At 41.1% G+C, this 22,210-nt stretch overlaps 3 protein-coding genes across 3 annotated transcripts; all 3 read right to left on the bottom strand.

The window, feature by feature from the left end:
* Nucleotides 1–926: 926 nt before the first annotated feature.
* LOC121133382 (sperm motility kinase-like) lies at nucleotides 927–2,000 on the bottom strand. Its single transcript, XM_040729661.1, has one exon. The coding sequence runs from the start codon at nucleotides 1,998–2,000 to the stop codon at nucleotides 927–929; it is 1,074 nt and encodes a 357-aa protein (XP_040585595.1).
* A 6,073-nt stretch (nucleotides 2,001–8,073) lies between these two features.
* On the bottom strand, nucleotides 8,074–9,213 carry LOC121133383 (sperm motility kinase-like). Its single transcript, XM_040729662.1, has one exon. The coding sequence runs from the start codon at nucleotides 9,211–9,213 to the stop codon at nucleotides 8,074–8,076; it is 1,140 nt and encodes a 379-aa protein (XP_040585596.1).
* Nucleotides 9,214–15,360: 6,147 nt separating this feature from the next.
* LOC121133384 (putative sperm motility kinase W) lies at nucleotides 15,361–16,434 on the bottom strand. The gene has a single exon (XM_040729663.1). It carries the CDS (start codon nucleotides 16,432–16,434, stop codon nucleotides 15,361–15,363), a length of 1,074 nt encoding a protein of 357 aa, XP_040585597.1.
* Between the last annotated feature and the right edge of the window lie 5,776 nt (nucleotides 16,435–22,210).

Raw genomic sequence — 22,210 nt, forward strand, 5'->3', positions numbered from 1 at the left:
GTGTTGGGTGTGTATGTGACAGTATGTGCATGTGTGTGACTGTGTGTGCATTTGTGTGTGTATGTATGTGTGTGTGTGTATTTCTGTGTGTTTGTAGATTAGGTGACAGAAGTAAGGAGAGGAGAGAAGAGATGAAGTGTTTTGTTTGACAGTACTGAAGGGAATACCTTGGAAGACCAACAAATAGACATGTATATATAGGAAGAGCTTCACTGGAATAGAATGTGATACAGATAATGTCCTTTGTGGAAGGCGGGTACTTTATGTTTGTATAGGTGGATATCTCTGACAACACAATGTATGCCCCACTCATCCAAGTGTGTGTTTTGGTGTGGCTTTGACTATACAGGAGGACACCAAGAAGGTATTTTTTCATTAACAACCGGATATTTATTGAAATAACATAGACACAATACAATGAAAGAGAATATCACGATAACCACAGAAAATGAGTCTCTTATTTATTTCACAGTTATCTCTTTCCATCACTCACCAAGCAGAGCTTCAGGAGCATATAAGAGAACCATCATTGTGTCAGGAATTGGCTTACTCATGAGCGTCCAGGCCTTGAATGGCCTGTATCCAGAGGTTGTGGTTCCAAATTAACACTAAGTATGGGGCATGTTGGCCCCATGGTTGGTTTCTCTGTGGGGAAGTCCAAGTTCAAAAACACGTTTTGTGCTCTATCCAGGGCTGATTCACATGAGGAGAAATCACATGGCAGTCTGTCCACAGTATTCATGGTGACATTAATGTCCCCAGCGGCACTCTTGATGACATTAACCATCAGGACACTTCCTTCTGGGATTATTGCATCCGACATGGGCTTCAGACCAAGGCGGTAGAATTTAATGGCCATGTTAGAGCTTCAGTATCTCTTTCCTCATCCATTCATACAAACCTCCTGAGAGGAAACTTCCCACCTGCTAAAATCCCAGAAAGGCTGGTTCACTGGCTCTCCTCTTCAAGGGGAGAAGTGGGGGAAGGGCATGGACAGGTCTGTGGATGAACCAGGGCTTCTCATTTTGATGATGACTGTCCTCACAGCTCAGTTTGTGTTTCAGAATATTGAAAGTAGCTGTGACTCTATTTGGTTGTCTGTGTATTAGGGATGACACAATCTCTCCACGAGGATAGCCTAGACTAGTCATAGTGTCAAGGACCCTGAGAAGGGTTTCTTTACTTGCAGGGTGTACAAGCTCTTCAATTTGGCCCAGCCATTTTCTTTGCAGAAGCTGAGAAATTGTCATCCTGTGCTGGGTGGAGACCTGGAGTAGTTGTGCAATGATGAAATGACAGGCTTGTGACAGGTGGAAAGGAATGGCCAATTTTGTGTTTGTGATGAGCCTGTACAAAGCATGAGCTGTTGTTTCAAAATATGGATATTGTCCTGTGACCAGTACATATAGGACAACTCCCAAGCTCCACATGTCACCAGCTAGACCATCGTATGGTTTCCTTGCTAAGATCTCGGGAGCCACATAGAGCAAGGATCCACAGACCTTCTTCAACATCTGCCCCTCTTTGAGCTGAATTGCCAATCCAAAATCACAAAGCTTGATGTTTCCACATCCGTCAACGAGGATATTCTCCAATTTAATGTCACGATGGGCAATACGTCTTTTGTGGAGAAAATGCACTGCTGACACGACCTGTTGGAATATTGATCTAGCGTCCTCCTCCTTTAAGTACCCTATGTTCTTGAGGAGCATCTGCAGATCCCTTCCTGGAACATACTCCATGAACACATAAGACATTTTCTGTGTATCAATGATGTGAAAAAATCGAACTATGTTTCTGTGTTCCAAAGATTGAAGGATCTGTACTTCAGACTGGATGCCAGAGACAGCATTGTGATTTTTCTCAAGCACCTTGACTGCAACCTGTGTATTTGTGGGAAGGTGGCAGGCCAGCTTCACCTCCCCAAATGATCCAAAGCCTAGAGATGTTGAGATTATGAAATCGTTTTCAAAGATGTCCTCCTCAAAGTGGCCGTCCATGATGATTTCTCAGTGTCGAATGCTATTTTGATGGGAATCACGCCAGCAAAAAAATGCTGCAAATAAAAATTAAAGCAAATTTAGCATGGAGGTTACTCCTATGAATTTTGTACCATGACACATAGAGATAACCCAAAGATACTATTGATGTCATTCAATGACATCCAAATACTAGAAGACCCAATGACAAAGAAGGAGATGAGACACTACTGTAAACATCAAATTTGGAATCACTACTTTGTGCATAGAAAGGATAATACTGGGATTAAGGCAACGATATGAAGACCTCATCAAAATGAAAATCCCTGGCCCAAAGTGATCAAGAGACACAAGATACAATTTAAATAGTGAGAAAAGCATGGTTAGGTCCTAAACAACATTTCTATGTATTTGTGAAAATTGAAGTCACACATAAAAAAAGCACTTATACTACAGAGACATAAGCACCAAATATGGTTAGAAGCAAACTTTCTCCAAAACCAAGAAGAGCCCAGGCTTCTTGGATGCCCTGAAGACAGTACTGGAGGCATTCATTTGACAATCTGACATACAGCTGTTAGGTGATTTCTCAAATAGGAACCAAAGGGCAGCACTCAGCCTATTCTACATGCTTGGACTTTAGAGCCTGGGTTCTACATGAAAATAGACTCCTGAAGTCAATAATGAGCACGATTCCATGGAATCTGTATCAGCTGCTGCCTCAAAGAATTTTTCTCTTTGACATCCTGCCCTGACTTTCCTTAGAATCAATCTGTGATTGTGGAAGTGTAAGCTGAATAAACCTTTTTCTTCTGAACTTTCTTGTTGGTCCTGGTGATTTTTGACAGTAATAGAAAACTTATGAGAAACACCAGGATTATAGAAAATACTTGGAGAAAGGAAAAGGAGCTTGTAAAAAGCATGAGCTGTGATTTGTCAATTCATAGGTAATGGAGGACGACCATGCCCAAAGGGAGTGGTCCTTTATTCTCCTGAGTCTTATAAAAAGCAGACTGATCAAGACAGTAAGCACCACTCTTTCATGGTCTCTGCATCAGCTCCTCCCTTAAGTAACCTGCTCTGTTCCATTCCTGTGCTGACTTTTTTAAGTTGTGACAGTGATCTTGGAAGTGTAAAATGAACAAACCCTTTCCTTCTGAACAGTCTTTTTGGTAAGGGCGTTTTATTGCAGCTCTAGAAACTAACACAAGTATCCAGGTTACAGAAAATACATCATGAAAGGGAAATATAAGGAATGCCTCCCACCTGATTTCTATACCAGTATTACCCTGAGTTCACAAGGAAAGAAGCACACAAATAAAGTATAAACTCGCTTCTTCAATAAACACAGATTCAAAAGACATTAATAAGAATCATTCATATTTCACACCCATCTCTGAACACACTACAGAACCAAAAATTCACAATCAAATTGGCCTCCCCTTGGGTCAGCAGGATACTTAAAGGTAAACAAATTGAATATCTGCTGACCATGTAAGGAGACTCAGGGGAAGAGACCACACTAAGCTCAGTGAGTAGTGAACTCTAGTGTTATATTGAAAGTAGCTAGAAATAGATATATACTTGTAAATGATACAAAACATGTCCTCAGAAGGAAATCAGATATAGTTTTTATTGTCTGGGTCATGAAAAAAAGGGGGCTGAGATGTTGTCAATGTCATAGTACCAGTAACAAAATATGCTGGAAGGAATGAGACACTGAGGAGAATATAATCAAAGTACACTAAGTCAGGCGTCGATGTAGCATAATCAAACAGGGCATGTGTGATATGTACTTTAATAAATTGTAATAGAGGAAAATCGAATCCAAACGAAAATGTGATACTTAGGTTCTAAAACACCAATCCTAAATCTCAGGAAAGGAAACCAAGAAAATGGGAAACAACTTCACTCTGTTGAGTTTCAGTTGATTAGAGATCTCCAATTCTATCAGGATCTTTGTAACCTCAAGAATGCTGTGTAGATATCAAACACCGAGTCTAATATTTAAGGACATGGCTCAGTAGCCGGCTATATACAAATGGACTAATATAAACCGGGTATTGGTCCACACGCCTTTAATCCCAGCACTCGGGATTCAGAGGCAGGCAATCTCTGTGAGTTCGAGGCCAGCCAGGTCTACAGAGGGAGTTCCCTGAAAGGCTTTAATGAAACACTGAGAAACCCTGTCTGGAAAAAAAAACTACAAAGGAAGAAGACACAATGAACTGGTATGTATCATTATTCATAATGCCTCCTTGAAATTTCAAATGCACCAACCAGTCAGGGATTTGCAAAAATTGACAGACTTTTATTGTTATTACTTTGTTTGGTTGTCACAGCTTCTGTACCATTACAGTGCCCTGACCTTAACATGGTGAGTGTGATCAAGACCCAGTTTAGAATCAACTCTAGGGAGGAAGTGTTTATTTGCACTCATATATCCAACAGACTTAAAATCCATGTGTCAGCGGACAGCCTGTTCCTTTTAGAGCTGGGTTGTTAGGTGCCAGGTAACGTTGCATAGAAGTTCGCTGCTGTCTACCAGTGACTTTATTCGTAGGGACTTTCATGTCCACATCCATACTGTCTACAGATTTCCAAGCAACACTAACTCCTGAAAACCAAGTGCTCGCAATGCCTGAGATAATTTGAAATAAACCACTGGGCCAGTTCCTAAGAGAAATGCCCCTACAATCTTGAGCATTTGAGCATGGGGTTTGCCCTATGTGTGGAAATTCATGTGGTAGAGACTTGGTGACTATCAGTCAGACTTCTCTAAACAAAAAGTATCTTGTACAATAATTCAACCACTCCCCTTAATGTTGTTTATTGGAAAGACTTACAGTCTGTCGTCTAATATCCAGGAGTTTCTCAGTCCACAGTGCTGGGTTTCTTGGCCGATCTTCAATATATGCTGTAACACCAAAGTAATAGACTCTAATTCCAGCGAAGGAATGGACTTGTTCTCAAGATGAGGGCAAGTGGCCAATGAGCAAAAGCTACCTTCTTCCTTGTTCTTATATAGTCATCCAGCAGAAGGCGTGGTCATAATAAGGTGTGGCTATTTGCATGAAGATCTGGATTAAAGGTGTGTGTCTTCAAAACTCTACATCCTCAAAATACCGGTATTTACCTCCTCCGGATCCACAGGAAATCATTCAAAAATAATCTCTCTCAGGGGTGCCCTTAATGTCTGTTTTATATTTCATTAGAGATGGAGTCAAAGTGACACATAAAATTGCCATCTCAATGGCAGATGTCCATCACTGGCTTGTCCTTGAGATTAAGGAGTCTAGCCTGCTTCATTCTCTCTCTGATTCCTGATTTATTTGGAAGATATGAGAATTTCATCTTCTTGTCAGGCCTTACTGACACTGGAAAACTGCAGTGTGTGACACACTATATTATTCTGACCAAAGAGATTTCCAAGTGGTATTCCTTTCTCTTCCTTTTGCTGTCTTTCTTTCATTTTCTAAAGTTTTTTGAGAGATATTTTCTATGTATCAGCTATGGTTAACTGGGAGATCCATTTGAAAATCAGGTATGTCTTGACGTCACAGAGATGTGGCTCCTTCTGCCTTTAGAACGCTGGGATTAAAGGCGGGAACCACATCCACTTGACAGTTTAACTTTTTCTTTAGGTTTTTTTTGTTTTCTTTTGGTTTGGTTGTTTTGATTTCCATTTTCTAGACAGAGTTTCTCTGTATTGTTCTGGACCCTGTCTTGGAACTTGATCTCTTTATCAGGCTGTCCTCCACTCTCAGAAATCTTCCTGATTCTGCCTGCTGAATGATGGGATTAAAGGCATGAGCCATCAAAGCCCTGCTGGCAGGTTTTTTTTTTGTTTTTTTGGAGGTAAAGGCTAGACTACAACTGGAACTTATTTGGGATATCTTACTCTTGTCCAGAGTCAGGTGACTAAGCAGGTATTGGAGGGCTGATGGAATGTTCCATGTGAGTTTCAGGTTTCCATCCCCCTTTCTTCCCCTGGTGATGGCCTCTCCAAGACTTGCCAGGGTCTACCTCCATGCTTGTATCCTGCAGGACCGCTGAGCCACACCACCCCTCCCCCATCCCAATGAATGAGTCTCCTCTCATGGCAAGCAGGGTTGACTGAAGCCACCACATCTCCAAGTCAGGGGTGGTCAGGAGGACCTGGCATATGCAGTATTTAGGGAGCCATGTTCATTCTTTATCAAGAAGCAAAACATGGCAGATTCAGAAATATTGTTCTGACTTTATTGTTCACAACAGGGCTTGTGCATTATGGAATCTCTCTCCCCAAATAAGGAAAGACACTGAGGCCTGAAATATGAGGCATATCCCTGAATGAAGGAAAACAGAGATCATTGCATGAGCATATGCCCATGAAGCCTGGATGGCCTAGAGTAATCCAAGGATTTGGAGATAAGCGGCTATGTTGGAGTAGGAGGGTTTTGTAAGAGGAAGTGTTACGATGGAGGTGGGTTTTAGGTCACATATGTGCTCAAGCCATGCTCCGTGTCTCACACCTCATCCACTTGTGTGCAGGATCAATATGTTACTCTTTACCCACTCTCAGCTGTTTCAGCCAAAGTCTCTCCACAAGTTACTATGTATTGGCATGATAATACTAGATTAAAAGTGTGGTGTTTTAAGCCAACCAATTAAATGAATTCCTTATACGCAGTTATGTTGTATCATCTCAGTTGTGGAAACAAAAATTAAGGCATCATGCTGTATGCTAATTAAATGGATATTCTTGTTATAGTAAGTGGGACCTCCAGGAGCTGGAACATCTGTTTTTGAGGGCTGTAGCTTTGGAGGAGGTCCTGATAGCTACCTTATTGTGCCTTAGTAGTTCTTTGGATATAGGAGAATGGATACGGTGCATGACCTGATATCTAGCCTGCCCTGTGTATAAACCAGGTACAGAAATGTAAATTTGTATGGAAATGTGCAGTTTTCCTTCAGTAGAGCCTACCTAGCAGGGAAAGAGTATTAAAGTATATGTGGTCCTCCCTTTATTAGCGATTGCACGCCCTATGGGTCCTGTAACCTAGCATTGTTTACGTGTGAGATGTGTGTGTGTGTGTGTGTGACTGTGTGTGCGTGTGTCTGTGTGTGTTGTGTGTGTGTGATGTATGTGTGTGTGTATGACTGTGTGTGCATGTGTGTGACTGTGTGTGTGACTGTATGTGTGTGTGTTGTGTGTTTGTGTGACTGTGTGTGCAGTTGTCTGTGTGTGTGTGTTGTTTGTGTGACTGTGTGTGCAGTTGTCTGTGTGTGTGTTTTTGTGTGTGTTTGTGTGTGTGTGTTTGTATTGTAAGTGAGAGAAGTAAGGAGAGGTGAGAATAGTTGCAGTGTTTTTCTTTGACAGTACTGAAGGGAATACCTAGGAAGAACTAACAAACAGACATGTATATAGAGGAAGAGCTTCATTGATATAGAATGTGATACAGATTATGTCCTTTGTGGATGGCGGGTACTTTATGTTTGTATAGGTGGCAATCTCTGACAACACAATGTATGGTGCATGCATCCAAGTGTGTGTTTTTGTGTGGCGTTGAGTGTACAGGAGAGACACCAAGAAGGTACTTTTGTCATTAACTACCGGATATTTATTGAAATAACATAGAGAAAATACAATGCAAAAGAATATCAGGGTAACCACAGAAATGAGTCTCTTATTAATTTCACATTCATCTCTTTCCTTTCTAGCTTCCATGAGGATCCAGCACTCACCATGTAGAGCTTCCAGAGCAAATAAGGGAACCCTCATTGTGTCGGGAATTTGCTTACTCATAAGCTTCCAGGCCTTGAATGGCCTGTATCCAGAGGTTGTGGTTCCAAATTGACACTGATCGTGGGGCATGTTGGCCCCATGGATGGTTTCTCTGTGGGGAAGTCCATGTTCAAACACACGTTTTGTGTTCTATCCAGGGCTGATTCACATGAGGAGAAATCACATGGCAGTCTGTCCACAGTAGTCATGGTGACATCAATGTCCCCAATGGCACTCTTGATGGCATTAACCATCAGGACACTTTCTTCTGGGATTATTGCATCTGACATGGGCTTCAGATCAAGGCGGTAGAATTTAATGGCCATGTTAGAGCGTCAGTATCTCTTTCCTCATCCTTTCATACAAACCTCCTGAGAGGAACCTTCCCACCTGCCAAAATGCCAGAAAGGCTGGTTCACTGGCTGTCCTCTTCAAGGGGAGAAGTGGGGGAAGGGCATGATCAGGTCTTTGGATGACCCAGGGCTTCTCATTTTGATGATGACTGTCCTCACAGCTCAGTTTGTGTTTCAGAATATTGAAAGTAGCTGTGACTCTATTTGGTTGTCTGTGTATTAGGGATGACACAATCTCTCCATGAGGATAGCCTAGACTAATCATAGTGTCAAGGACCCTGAGAAGGGTTTCTTTACTTGCAGATTGTACAACCTCTTCAATTTGGCCCAGCCATTTTCTTTGCAGAAGCTGAGAAATCGTCATCCTGTGCTGGGTGGAGACCTGGAGTAATTGTGCAATGATGAAATGACAGGCTTGTGACAGGTGGAAAGGAATGGCCAATTTTGTGTTTGTGATGAGCCTGTACAAATCATGAGCTGTTGTTTCAAAATATGGATATTGTCCTGTGACCAGTACATATAGGACAACTCCCAAGCTCCACATGTCACCAGCTAGACCATCGTATGGTTTCCTTGCTAAGATCTCGGGAGCCACATAGAGCAAGGATCCACAGACCTTCTTCAACATCTGCCCCTCTTTGAGCTGAATTGCCAATCCAAAATCACAAAGCTTGATGTTTCCACATCCGTCAACGAGGATATTCTCCAATTTAATGTCACGATGGGCAATACGTCTTTTGTGGAGAAAATGCACTGCTGACACGACCTGTTGGAATATTGATCTAGCGTCCTCCTCCTTTAAGTACCCTATGTTCTTGAGGAGCATCTGCAGATCCCTTCCTGGAACATACTCCATGAACACATAAGACATTTTCTGTGTATCAATGATGTGAAAAAATCGAACTATGTTTCTGTGTTCCAAAGATTGAAGGATCTGTACTTCAGACTGGATGCCAGAGACAGCATTGTGATTTTTCTCAAGCACCTTGACTGCAACCTGTGTATTTGTGGGAAGGTGGCAGGCCAGCTTCACCTCCCCAAATGATCCAAAGCCTAGAGATGTTGAGATTATGAAATCGTTTTCAAAGATGTCCTCCTCAAAGTGGCCGTCCATGATGATTTCTCAGTGTCGAATGCTATTTTGATGGGAATCACGCCAGCAAAAAAATGCTGCAAATAAAAATTAAAGCAAATTTAGCATGGAGGTTACTCCTATGAATTTTGTACCATGACACATAGAGATAACCCAAAGATACTATTGATGTCATTCAATGACATCCAAATACTAGAAGACCCAATGACAAAGAAGGAGATGAGACACTACTGTAAACATCAAATTTGGAATCACTACTTTGTGCATAGAAAGGATAATACTGGGATTAAGGCAACGATATGAAGACCTCATCAAAATGAAAATCCCTGGCCCAAAGTGATCAAGAGACACAAGATACAATTTAAATAGTGAGAAAAGCATGGTTAGGTCCTAAACAACATTTCTATGTATTTGTGAAAATTGAAGTCACACATAAAAAAAAGCACTTATACTACAGAGACATAAGCACCAAATATGGTTAGAAGCAAACTTTCTCCAAAACCAAGAAGAGCCCAGGCTTCTTGGATGCCCTGAAGACAGTACTGGAGGCATTCATTTGACAATCTGACATACAGCTGTTAGGTGATTTCTCAAATAGGAACCAAAGGGCAGCACTCAGCCTATTCTACATGCTTGGACTTTAGAGCCTGGGTTCTACATGAAAATAGACTCCTGAAGTCAATAATGAGCACGATTCCATGGAATCTGTATCAGCTGCTGCCTCAAAGAATTTTTCTCTTTGACATCCTGCCCTGACTTTCCTTAGAATCAATCTGTGATTGTGGAAGTGTAAGCTGAATAAACCTTTTTCTTCTGAACTTTCTTGTTGGTCCTGGTGATTTTTGACAGTAATAGAAAACTTATGAGAAACACCAGGATTATAGAAAATACTTGGAGAAAGGAAAAGGAGCTTGTAAAAAGCATGAGCTGTGATTTGTCAATTCATAGGTAATGGAGGACGACCATGCCCAAAGGGAGTGGTCCTTTATTCTCCTGAGTTTTATACAAAAGCAGACTGATCGAGACAGTAACACCACTCTTTCATGGTCTCTGCATCGGCTCCTCCCTTAAGTAACCTGCTCTGTTCCATACCTGTGCTGACTTTTTTTAGTTGTGAACAGTGATCTTGGAAGTGTAAGATGAACAAACCCTTTCCTTCTGAACAGTCTTGTTCGTAAGGGCGTTTTCTTGCAGCTCCAGAAACTAACACAAGTATCCAGGTTACAGGAAATACTTCATGAAAGGGAAATATAAGGAATGCCTCCCACCTGATTCCTATACCAGTATCACCCTGAGCTCCCAAGGAAAGAAGCACACAAATAAAGTATAAACTCCTTTCTTCAATAAACACAGATTCAAAAGACATTAATAAGAATCATTCATATTTCACACCCATCTCTGAACACACTACAGAACCAAAAATTCACAATCAAATTGGCCTCCCCTTGGGTCAGCAGGATACTTAAAGGTAAACAAATTGAATATCTGCTGACCATGTAAGGAGACTCAGGGGAAGAGACCACACTAAGCTCAGTGAGTAGTGAACTCTAGTGTTATATTGAAAGTAGCTAGAAATAGATAGACACTTGTAAATGATACAAAACATGTCCTCAGAAGGAAATCAGATATAGTTTTTATTGTCTGGGTCATGAAAAAAAGGGGGCTGAGATGTTGTCAATGTCATAGTACCAGTAACAAAATATGCTGGAAGGAATGAGACACTGAGGAGAATATAATCAAAGTACACTAAGTCAGGCGTCGATGTAGCATAATCAAACAGGGCATGTGTGATATGTACTTTAATAAATTGTAATAGAGGAAAATCGAATCCAAACAAAAATGTGATACTTAGGTTCTAAAACACCAATCCTAAATCTCAGGAAAGGAAACCAAGAAAATGGGAAACAACTTCACTCTGTTGAGTTTCAGTTGATTAGAGATCTCCAATTCTATCAGGATCTTTGTAACCTCAAGAATGCTGTGTAGATATCAAACACCGAGTCTAATATTTAAGGACATGGCTCAGTAGCCGGCTATATACAAATGGACTAATATAAACCGGGTATTGGTCCACACGCCTTTAATCCCAGCACTCGGGATTCAGAGGCAGGCAATCTCTGTGAGTTCGAGGCCAGCCAGGTCTACAGAGGGAGATCCCTGAAAGGCTTTAATGAAACACTGAGAAACCCTGTCTGGAAAAAAAAACTACAAAGGAAGAAGACACAATGAACTGGTATGTATCATTATTCTTAATGCCTCCTTGAAATTTCAAATGCACCAACCAGTCAGGGATTTGCAAAAATTGACAGACTTTTATTGTTATTACTTTGTTTGGTTGTCACAGCTTCTGTACCATTACAGTGCCCTGACCTTAACATGGTGAGTGTGATCAAGACCCAGTTTAGAATCAACTCTAGGGAGGAAGTGTTTATTTGCACTCATATATCCAACAGACTTAAAATCCATGTGTCAGCGGACAGCCTGTTCCTTTTAGAGCTGGGTTGTTAGGTGCCAGGTAACGTTGCATAGAAGTTCGCTGCTGTCTACCAGTGACTTTATTCGTAGGGACTTTCATGTCCACATCCATACTGTCTACAGATTTCCAAGCAACACTAACTCCTGAAAACCAAGTGCTCGCAATGCCTGAGATAATTTGAAATAAACCACTGGGCCAGTTCCTAAGAGAAATGCCCCTACAATCTTGAGCATTTGAGCATGGGGTTTGCCCTATGTGTGGAAATTCATGTGGTAGAGACTTGGTGACTATCAGTCAGACTTCTCTAAACAAAAAGTATCTTGTACAATAATTCAACCACTCCCCTTAATGTTGTTTATTGGAAAGACTTACAGTCTGTCGTCTAATATCCAGGAGTTTCTCAGTCCACAGTGCTGGGTTTCTTGGCCGATCTTCAATATATGCTGTAACACCAAAGTAATAGACTCTAATTCCAGCGAAGGAATGGACTTGTTCTCAAGATGAGGGCAAGTGGCCAATGAGCAAAAGCTACCTTCTTCCTTGTTCTTATATAGTCATCCAGCAGAAGGCGTGGTCATAATAAGGTGTGGCTATTTGCATGAAGATCTGGATTAAAGGTGTGTGTCTTCAAAACTCTACATCCTCAAAATACCGGTATTTACCTCCTCCGGATCCACAGGAAATCATTCAAAAATAATCTCTCTCAGGGGTGCCCTTAATGTCTGTTTTATATTTCATTAGAGATGGAGTCAAAGTGACACATAAAATTGCCATCTCAATGGCAGATGTCCATCACTGGCTTGTCCTTGAGATTAAGGAGTCTAGCCTGCTTCATTCTCTCTCTGATTCCTGATTTATTTGGAAGATATGAGAATTTCATCTTCTTGTCAGGCCTTACTGACACTGGAAAACTGCAGTGTGTGACACACTATATTATTCTGACCAAAGAGATTTCCAAGTGGTATTCCTTTCTCTTCCTTTTGCTGTCTTTCTTTCATTTTCTAAAGTTTTTTGAGAGATATTTTCTATGTATCAGCTATGGTTAACTGGGAGATCCATTTGAAAATCAGGTATGTCTTGACGTCACAGAGATGTGGCTCCTTCTGCCTTTAGAACGCTGGGATTAAAGGCGGGAACCACATCCACTTGACAGTTTAACTTTTTCTTTAGGTTTTTTTTGTTTTCTTTTGGTTTGGTTGTTTTGATTTCCATTTTCTAGACAGAGTTTCTCTGTATTGTTCTGGACCCTGTCTTGGAACTTGATCTCTTTATCAGGCTGTCCTCCACTCTCAGAAATCTTCCTGATTCTGCCTGCTGAATGATGGGATTAAAGGCATGAGCCATCAAAGCCCTGCTGGCAGGTTTTTTTTTTGTTTTTTTGGAGGTAAAGGCTAGACTACAACTGGAACTTATTTGGGATATCTTACTCTTGTCCAGAGTCAGGTGACTAAGCAGGTATTGGAGGGCTGATGGAATGTTCCATGTGAGTTTCAGGTTTCCATCCCCCTTTCTTCCCCTGGTGATGGCCTCTCCAAGACTTGCCAGGGTCTACCTCCATGCTTGTATCCTGCAGGACCGCTGAGCCACACCACCCCTCCCCCATCCCAATGAATGAGTCTCCTCTCATGGCAAGCAGGGTTGACTGAAGCCACCACATCTCCAAGTCAGGGGTGGTCAGGAGGACCTGGCATATGCAGTATTTAGGGAGCCATGTTCATTCTTTATCAAGAAGCAAAACATGGCAGATTCAGAAATATTGTTCTGACTTTATTGTTCACAACAGGGCTTGTGCATTATGGAATCTCTCTCCCCAAATAAGGAAAGACACTGAGGCCTGAAATATGAGGCATATCCCTGAATGAAGGAAAACAGAGATCATTGCATGAGCATATGCCCATGAAGCCTGGATGGCCTAGAGTAATCCAAGGATTTGGAGATAAGCGGCTATGTTGGAGTAGGAGGGTTTTGTAAGAGGAAGTGTTACGATGGAGGTGGGTTTTAGGTCACATATGTGCTCAAGCCATGCTCCGTGTCTCACACCTCATCCACTTGTGTGCAGGATCAATATGTTACTCTTTACCCACTCTCAGCTGTTTCAGCCAAAGTCTCTCCACAAGTTACTATGTATTGGCATGATAATACTAGATTAAAAGTGTGGTGTTTTAAGCCAACCAATTAGATGAATTCCTTATACGCAGTTATGTTGTATCATCTCAGGTGTGGAAACAAAAATTAAGGCATCATGCTGTATGCTAATTAAATGTATATTCTTGTTATAGTTAAGTGGGACCTCCAGGAGCTGGAACATCTGTTTTTGAGGGCTGTAGCTTTGGAGGAGGTCCTGATAGCTACCTTATTGTGCCTTAGTAGTTCTTTGGATATAGGAGAATGGATACAGTGCATGACCTGATATCTAGCCTGCCCTGTGTATAAACCAGGTACAGAAATGTAAATTTGTATGGAAATGTGCAGTTTTCCTTCAGTAGAGCCTACCTAGCAGGGAAAGAGTATTAAAGTATATGTGGTCCTCCCTTTATTAGCGATTGCACGCCCTGTGGGTCCTGTAACCTAGCATTGTTTCCGTGTGAGATGTGTGTGTGTGTGTGTGTGACTGTGTGTGCGTTTGTCTGTGTGTGTGTTTGTGTGTGTGTGATGTATGTGTGTGTGTATGACTGTGTGTGCATGTGTGTGACTGTGTGTGTGACTGTATGTGTGTGTGTGTTGTGTGTTTGTGTGACTGTGTGTGCAGTTGTCTGTGTGTGTGTGTTGTTTGTGTGACTGTGTGTGCAGTTGTCTGTGTGTGTGTGTTTGTGTGTGTTTGTGTGTGTGTGTTTGTATTGTAAGTGAGAGAAGTAAGGAGAGGTGAGAATAGTTGCAGTGTTTTTCTTTGACAGTAGTGAAGGGAATACCTAGGAAGACCTAACAAACAGACATGGATATAGAGGAAGAGCTTCATTGATATAGAATGTGATACAGATTATGTCCTTTGTGGATGGCGGGTACTTTATGTTTGTATAGGTGGCAATCTCTGACAACACAATGTATGGTGCATGCATCCAAGTGTGTGTTTTTGTGTGGCGTTGAGTGTACAGGAGAGACACCAAGAAGGTACTTTTGTCATTAACTACCGGATATTTATTGAAATAACATAGAGAAAATACAATGCAAAAGAATATCAGGGTCGCCACAGAAATGAGTCTCTTATTAATTTCACAGTCATCTCTTTCCTTTATAGCTTCCATGAGGATCCAGCACTCACCATGTCGAGCTTCCGTAGCAAATAAGGGAACCCTCATTGTGTCGGGAATTTGCTTACTCATAAGCTTCCAGGCCTTGAATGGCCTGTATCCAGAGGTTGTGGTTCCAAATTGACAGTGATCGTGGGGCATGTTGGCCCCATGGATGGTTTCTCTGTGGGGAAGTCCATGTTCAAAAACACGTTTTGTGTTCTACTCAGGGCTGATTCACATGAGGAGAAATCACATGGCAGTCTGTCCACAGTATTCATGGTGACATTAATGTCCCCAGCGGCACTCTTGATGACATTAACCATCAGGACACTTCCTTCTGGGATTATTGCATCCGACATGGGCTTCAGACCAAGGCGGTAGAATTTAATGGCCATGTTAGAGCTTCAGTATCTCCTTCCTCATCCTTTCATACAAACCTCCTGAGAGTAACCTTCCCACCTGCTAAAATCCCAGAAAGGCTGGTTCACTGGCTCTCCTCTTCAAGGGGAGAAGTGGGGGAAGGGCATGGACAGGTCTGTGGATGACCCAGGGCTTCTCATTTTGATGATGACTGTCCTCACAGCTCAGTTTGTGTTTCAGAATATTGAAAGTAGCTGTGACTCTATTTGGTTGTCTGTGTATCAGGGATGACACAATCTCTCCACGAGGATAGCCTAGACTAGTCATAGTGTCAAGGACCCTGAGAAGGGTTTCTTTACTTGCAGGGTGTACAAGCTCTTCAATTTGGCCCAGCCATTTTCTTTGCAGAAGCTGAGAAATTGTCATCCTGTGCTGGGTGGAGACCTGGAGTAGTTGTGCAATGATGAAATGACAGGCTTGTGACAGGTGGAAAGGAATGGCCAATTTTGTGTTTGTGATGAGCCTGTACAAAGCATGAGCTGTTGTTTCAAAATATGGATATTGTCCTGTGACCAGTACATATAGGACAACTCCCAAGCTCCACATGTCACCAGCTAGACCATCGTATGGTTTCCTTGCTAAGATCTCGGGAGCCACATAGAGCAAGGATCCACAGACCTTCTTCAACATCTGCCCCTCTTTGAGCTGAATTGCCAATCCAAAATCACAAAGCTTGATGTTTCCACATCCGTCAACGAGGATATTCTCCAATTTAATGTCACGATGGGCAATACGTCTTTTGTGCAGAAAATGCACTGCTGACACGACCTGTTGGAATATTGATCTAGCGTCCTCCTCCTTTAAGTACCCTATGGTCTTGAGGAGCATCTGCAGATCCTTTCCTGGAACATACTCCATGAACACATAAGACATTTTCTGTGTATCAATGATGTGAAAAAATCGAACTATGTTTCTGTGTTCCAAAGATTGAAGGATCTGTACTTCAGACTGGATGCCAGAGACAGCATTGTGATTTTTCTCAAGCACCTTGACTGCAACCTGTGTATTTGTGGGAAGGTGGCAGGCAAGCTTCACCTCCCCAAATGATCCAAAGCCTAGAGATGTTGAGATTATGAAATCGTTTTCAATGATGTCCTCGTCAAAGTGGCCGTCCATGATGATTTCTCAGTGTCGAATGTTATTTGGATGGGAATCACGCCAGCAAAAAAAAATTGCTGCAAATAAAAATTAAAGCCAATTTAGCATGGAGGTTACTCCTATGAATTTTGTACCATGACACATAGAGATAACCCAAAGAAACTATTGATGTCATTCAATAACATCCAAATACTAGAAGACCCAATGACAAAAAAGGAGATGAGATACTACTGTAAACATCAAATTTGGAATCACTACTTAGTGCATAGAAAGGATAATACTGGGATTAAGGAAACGTTAAGAAGACCTCATCAAAATGAAAAACCCTGGCCCAAAGTGATCAAGAGACACAAGATACAATTTAAAAAATGAGAAAAGCATGGTTAGGTCCTAAATAACATTTCTAGGTATGTGTGAATATTGAAGTCACATATAAAAAAAGCACTTATACTACAGAGACATAAGCACCAAATGTGGCTAGAAACAAACTTTCTCCAAAACCAAGAAGAGCCCAGGCTTCTTGGATGCCCTGAAGGCTACACTGGAGGCATTCATTTGACAATCTGACATACAGCTGTTAGGTGATTTCTCAAATAGTAATCAAAGGGCAGCACTCTGCCTATTCTACATACTTGGACTTTAGAGCCTGGGTTCTACACAAAAATAGACTCCTGAAGTCAATAATGAGCACCATTCCATAGAATCTGTATCAGCTGCTGCCTCAAAGAATTTTTCTGTCTGACATCCTCTCCTGACTTTCTTTAGAATCAATCTGTGATTGTGGAAGTGTAAGCTGAATAAACCTTTTCCTTCTGAACTTTCTTGTGGGTCCTGGTGATTTTCAGCAGTAATAGAAAACTTATGAGAAACACCAGGATTATAGAAAATACTTGGTGAAAGGAAAAGGAGCTTGTAAAAAGCATGAGCTGTGGTTTGTCAATTCGTAAGTAATGGAGGACGACCATGCCCAAAGGGAGTGGTCCTTTATTCTCCTGAGTTTTATACAAAAGCAGACTGATCGAGACAGTAACACCACTCTTTCATGGTCTCTGCATCGGCTCCTCCCTTAAGTAACCTGCTCTGTTCCATACCTGTGCTGACTTTTTTTAGTTGTGAACAGTGATCTTGGAAGTGTAAGATGAACAAACCCTTTCCTTCTGAACAGTCTTGTTCGTAAGGGCGTTTTCTTGCAGCTCCAGAAACTAACACAAGTATCCAGGTTACAGGAAATACTTCATGAAAGGGAAATATAAGGAATGCCTCCCACCTGATTCCTATACCAGTATCACCCTGAGCTCCCAAGGAAAGAAGCACACAAATAAAGTATAAACTCCTTTCTTCAATAAACACAGATTCAAAAGACATTAATAAGAATCATTCATATTTCACACCCATCTCTGAACACACTACAGAACCAAAAATTCACAATCAAATTGGCCTCACCTTGATTCGAGGTTTTTGGATCAAGATGGGGTAGGTGATTGGACCATGTTCAGAATATATGTATGTATTCTGTCAAGGGCTGATTCACATGAGGGGAGATCACCAGGTAGACTGTCCACAGAATTGATTTTCATTCTAGTGTCCTTGGTTGCACTGTGGATGACATGAACCATCAGGATACTACCTTAAAGTATTATTTCATCTGAATATGGCATCTGCTCCAAGCAGGAATATATTCTGGCATAGTATAGCTTAGGTGTCTCTTCCTTCTTCCATCCACACCATACTCCTTAATGTGACCCTTCACAGCTTCTTTAATTGGTGGAAATTCTAGTTCAGTTGCTGCCTGCTTCAAGGGGAGTAGAGGATAAAGAGCACCTATAGGGCTTCTGTTTAACCAAGGATTCCCATTTTGCTGATGACTGTCCACACGGCCCATTTTATATGTCAGAATATTGAAAGTTGCTGTTACTTTATTATCTGGTTTGTGTGCCTTAGGGATAAGACAGTCTCTTCACAGGTATAGCCAATAGTGCACATAGTCTCTACACTCCTAGGAAGGATTTTCTTTACTGGCACATTCTACTTGCTCTTTAATTCACCCGACACCTTCTTTCCAGAGGCTGACATGTGGTAATCGTGTGTGGGGCAGGTTTCATGAGTAATTTTGGAATGATTTTTAGACAGCGCTTTGACAGTTTGTAGGGGACAGAATATTCTGTGTTGGTGATGAGCCTGGGAATGCCATGAATTGTGGTTGCTGAATATGGAAATTGTCCTGTGACCAGTACATATATGACAACTCCCAAGCTCCACATGTCACCTGTTAGGGTTTCTTTGCTAAGATCTCTGGAGCCATAAAAATCAAGGAGCCACAGAGCTCCTGCAACATCTGCCCCTCTTTGAGCTGGATTGTCTTTCTAAAGTCACAAAGATGTTTCCTGCTCTGTCAATTAGGATATTCTCCAATTTAATATAATGATTTGCAGCAGGGTGTTGTTGGCACATGCCTATATTCCCAGCACTAATGAGGTAGAGGCAGGAAGATGTCTATGAGTTTGAGACTAGTCTGGTCTACAAGAACTAGTTCCAGGAGATCCTCCAAAGCTAGAGAAACATTGTGTCAAAACAAACATGCAAACAACAACAACACCAAAAAAAACTAGAACAAAAATATCATGATGTGTTTCTGTTGGAGAGAGTGCACTGCTGACACGACCTATGGAAATATTGTTCTAGCTTCTTTTGCCTGCTGGTAGCCTATGTCCCTGTGGTACACTGCCAGATCTTTTCCTGCAACATACTCCATGACCATATACTTCATTTTAAGTGTGTCAGTCATGTGCAAAAACTGAACTATGTTTCTCTGTTCCAAAGACTGAAGGATCTCTACTTCAGAATTGATATCAGAACAGCATTGTTATTTTTTTCAAGCACACTGACAGCAACCTGTGTATTTGTGGGAAGGTGGCAGGCAAGCTTCACTTCCCCACATGAACCAAAGCCTAGAGGTATCATGATTCTGAAATCTTTTTCAAGTATGTCCTTGTCCAAGGGGAAGGACATGATGTTTGACTCAATTTCAAGCACTTTATCTCATTGTCAATTCCTAAGGAAAACAATGCAGGAAACAAAGCTTAAAGCAATTTTATGATGGGGCTTTAATACTATGAAATCTCTATCATGAAATATGAGATAGCCAAAAAAACTAGTGATACACTTCAATAACATTCAAATACTAGAAGAACCCAACCTCAAAGCAGTAGATGAGAAATCATTTTAAAAAGCAATGCTGGAATCGCTAATTTGTACATGAAAGGGACAAACAAACAATAATGAGGGCATCATCAAGACCTATTAAATGTAAAACACTGGCCCAAACTGATCAAGAGACATAACTATACAAATTAAATAATAAGAATAGAAAGGTGAAGTCCTAACCAAATTACAAACCAGATGTACTTTCTCAGAGGTTTCAACAATTAAACCATGGGAAATTTGAAAGTATGAAAGGAATTCCTAAACATGTGTGAATATTGAAATAAGAGGAAAGAAGCACAGGAATCATGAGTCATAAGCAACAAGTGTGGCTGGCAACAAAATGGTTCCAAGCATGCAGAGCCCTGACCTCTTGGATTCTCTGAATCTATCAAAACTTTGGAAAATATTGAACAATGCACTGGAAGAATTTGTGGGCCATCCTGACACAAGCTAGAGTCACCAAATAATGGACCTCATTTGATGAAATGCCTCCATGAGATAGAGCTCCTAGGCATTTTCTCAAGTGGTAAGCAATGAAGGATAACCAAGTCCAATATCAATGGTCCTCTACTTGTTCTTTTGGCCCTGGGTTATACACAAAAACAGACTGATCAAGACAGTCAGCAACCCCCTTCCATGTCCTCTGAATCAGCTCCTGCCTTAAGTAATCTGCTCTGTCTGAGTCCCTGTCCTGAATATCTTTACTTGTCAACAGTAACTTTGGAAGTATAAACTGAACAAATCCTTTCCATCTGAACATTCTTGTAGGTAAGGGTGTTTTGTTTGCAACTCTAGAAACTAAGACAAATAGCAAGGTCACAGAAAATACTTCATGAAACAGAGAGTTAAGGAATGCCTCCAAACTGATACCTGTGACAGTATAGCCCTGAGCCCCCAATGAAATAAGCACACAAATAAAATATCAACTCCTTTCCTCAATAAACACTGATGAGAAAATCATTAATGAGAGTTATTCATTTTTCTCATATCTCAGCATACATTGCATATCCCTTCATTCACAATCAAAATGGCCTCACACTGAACATTTGCAGAAAATTTTAGGAATTGAATGGTACTGAGAAATTTCATCCTGCTTTTCAAGCAGGCAGAAATAGACATTAGACATGCTGTGTGCCCATGCCCAATGACACATTTCCTCTAGGACTGATATACACCCTAATATTTCATAATCAGTTCTAATATTTAGACACCAAGCGTTCAAGTATTTCATCTATTGGGGACCATGGTCATGCAAACCACCAAATGATCAGTGAGCAGATTTTTCACGAAGTCTGTTTCACACTGTTTCCCCATGATTTTGTCTTCCACACTCTGCATTCCTATCAACACCCTCATCTCCGTTGTTTTTGTGGAATGGCCCATTAAGCTCAGTTCATACATGTGAGGAGCCGCCCTCGCTATCGCTATCGCCATTAGAAGATGGAGCTGACATCCGCTGTCAGTTGGAGTTTACCGTTTAAGCTGTGCCTCACCCGTCATCTGGGGTGATGAGCAAACCACCAATCCCGGCTCTACACGTCTCACTCAGAGCTCCTAGGCTTATATAAGGGGCTGGTTTCTTAGCTTGGGGTCTCCCTTTCAGAAGCTGATCATCTATCTCTCAAGATGTATTAAAGCTTTACTGCAGAAGGATCTGAGTGTCCTGCGTCGTTCTTGCTGGCGAGACGGTAGTGCGGGACACATACATTTCAATGGCTTTTGCCACCCACAGCCCTTATACTCTCCAAATATATGCAAAAGACAGCACTCAGGTTCTTACAGCCACCACATTATTCATGGGGTGCTGTTTATTGGCTTATTGGCTTACTCAGTTCTCTGTGGCTGTGATAAATATCTAACCAAAAGCCAACAAGTAATGGAAGAATTTATTTGGCTGATATTGCCAGACCACATTTAATCATTCAGGGAACTTGTGAAAAAAATCAGGTTAGCAAGTAAATGGAAAAAATAGTGGGACATTGATGGCTGGTGTGTCCTCTTGCTGTGTCACTCTCTCATGCTCAGTTGGCTCTTATTCAGCCTGGACAACTTGCTTAGGGATATTGCTACTATCAGTGACTGTGCCTTCACACTCCATCATCAATCAAAACAATCTCCCACAGACATTGCCACACGTGATTATGATCTAAGGTAAGACCTTATTTGATAATCCTTCAGATCATGCTAGGCTATGAATCAGTGACTGCTAAAGCTAACTAGGACATGCAGAAAATTTATAATAATATTCAACAATCTAAAACTGTGTATTACCCATGACTATCACTTAAATAGCTAAGAATGAAGCAATCATAACAAACTTTGGCAAATCCAGATTTACCCAACAAATGGCAAAAGACAAGTCACTGTGTTTGAGAAGCTAAAATGAAACTATCTATTGACTTCTTCCTACATTAACAAATTTCAAGAAACTAATGAGATAATATAGCCTAATTTTTGCTATAAAAATTCATGAGAATTCATTATATTCTGAACTAAAATAGTAAGGAATCTATAGAAAAATTCATGAAAGTTCATCATTTTCTGAAACAAAATGGTAATAAATAATTGGATATATAATTAATTAAAATGG

The sequence above is a fragment of the Mesocricetus auratus genome, unplaced genomic scaffold (genome assembly GCF_017639785.1).
Source record: "Mesocricetus auratus isolate SY011 unplaced genomic scaffold, BCM_Maur_2.0 Super-Scaffold_100021, whole genome shotgun sequence".
Taxonomy (NCBI): Eukaryota; Metazoa; Chordata; class Mammalia; order Rodentia; family Cricetidae; genus Mesocricetus; species Mesocricetus auratus.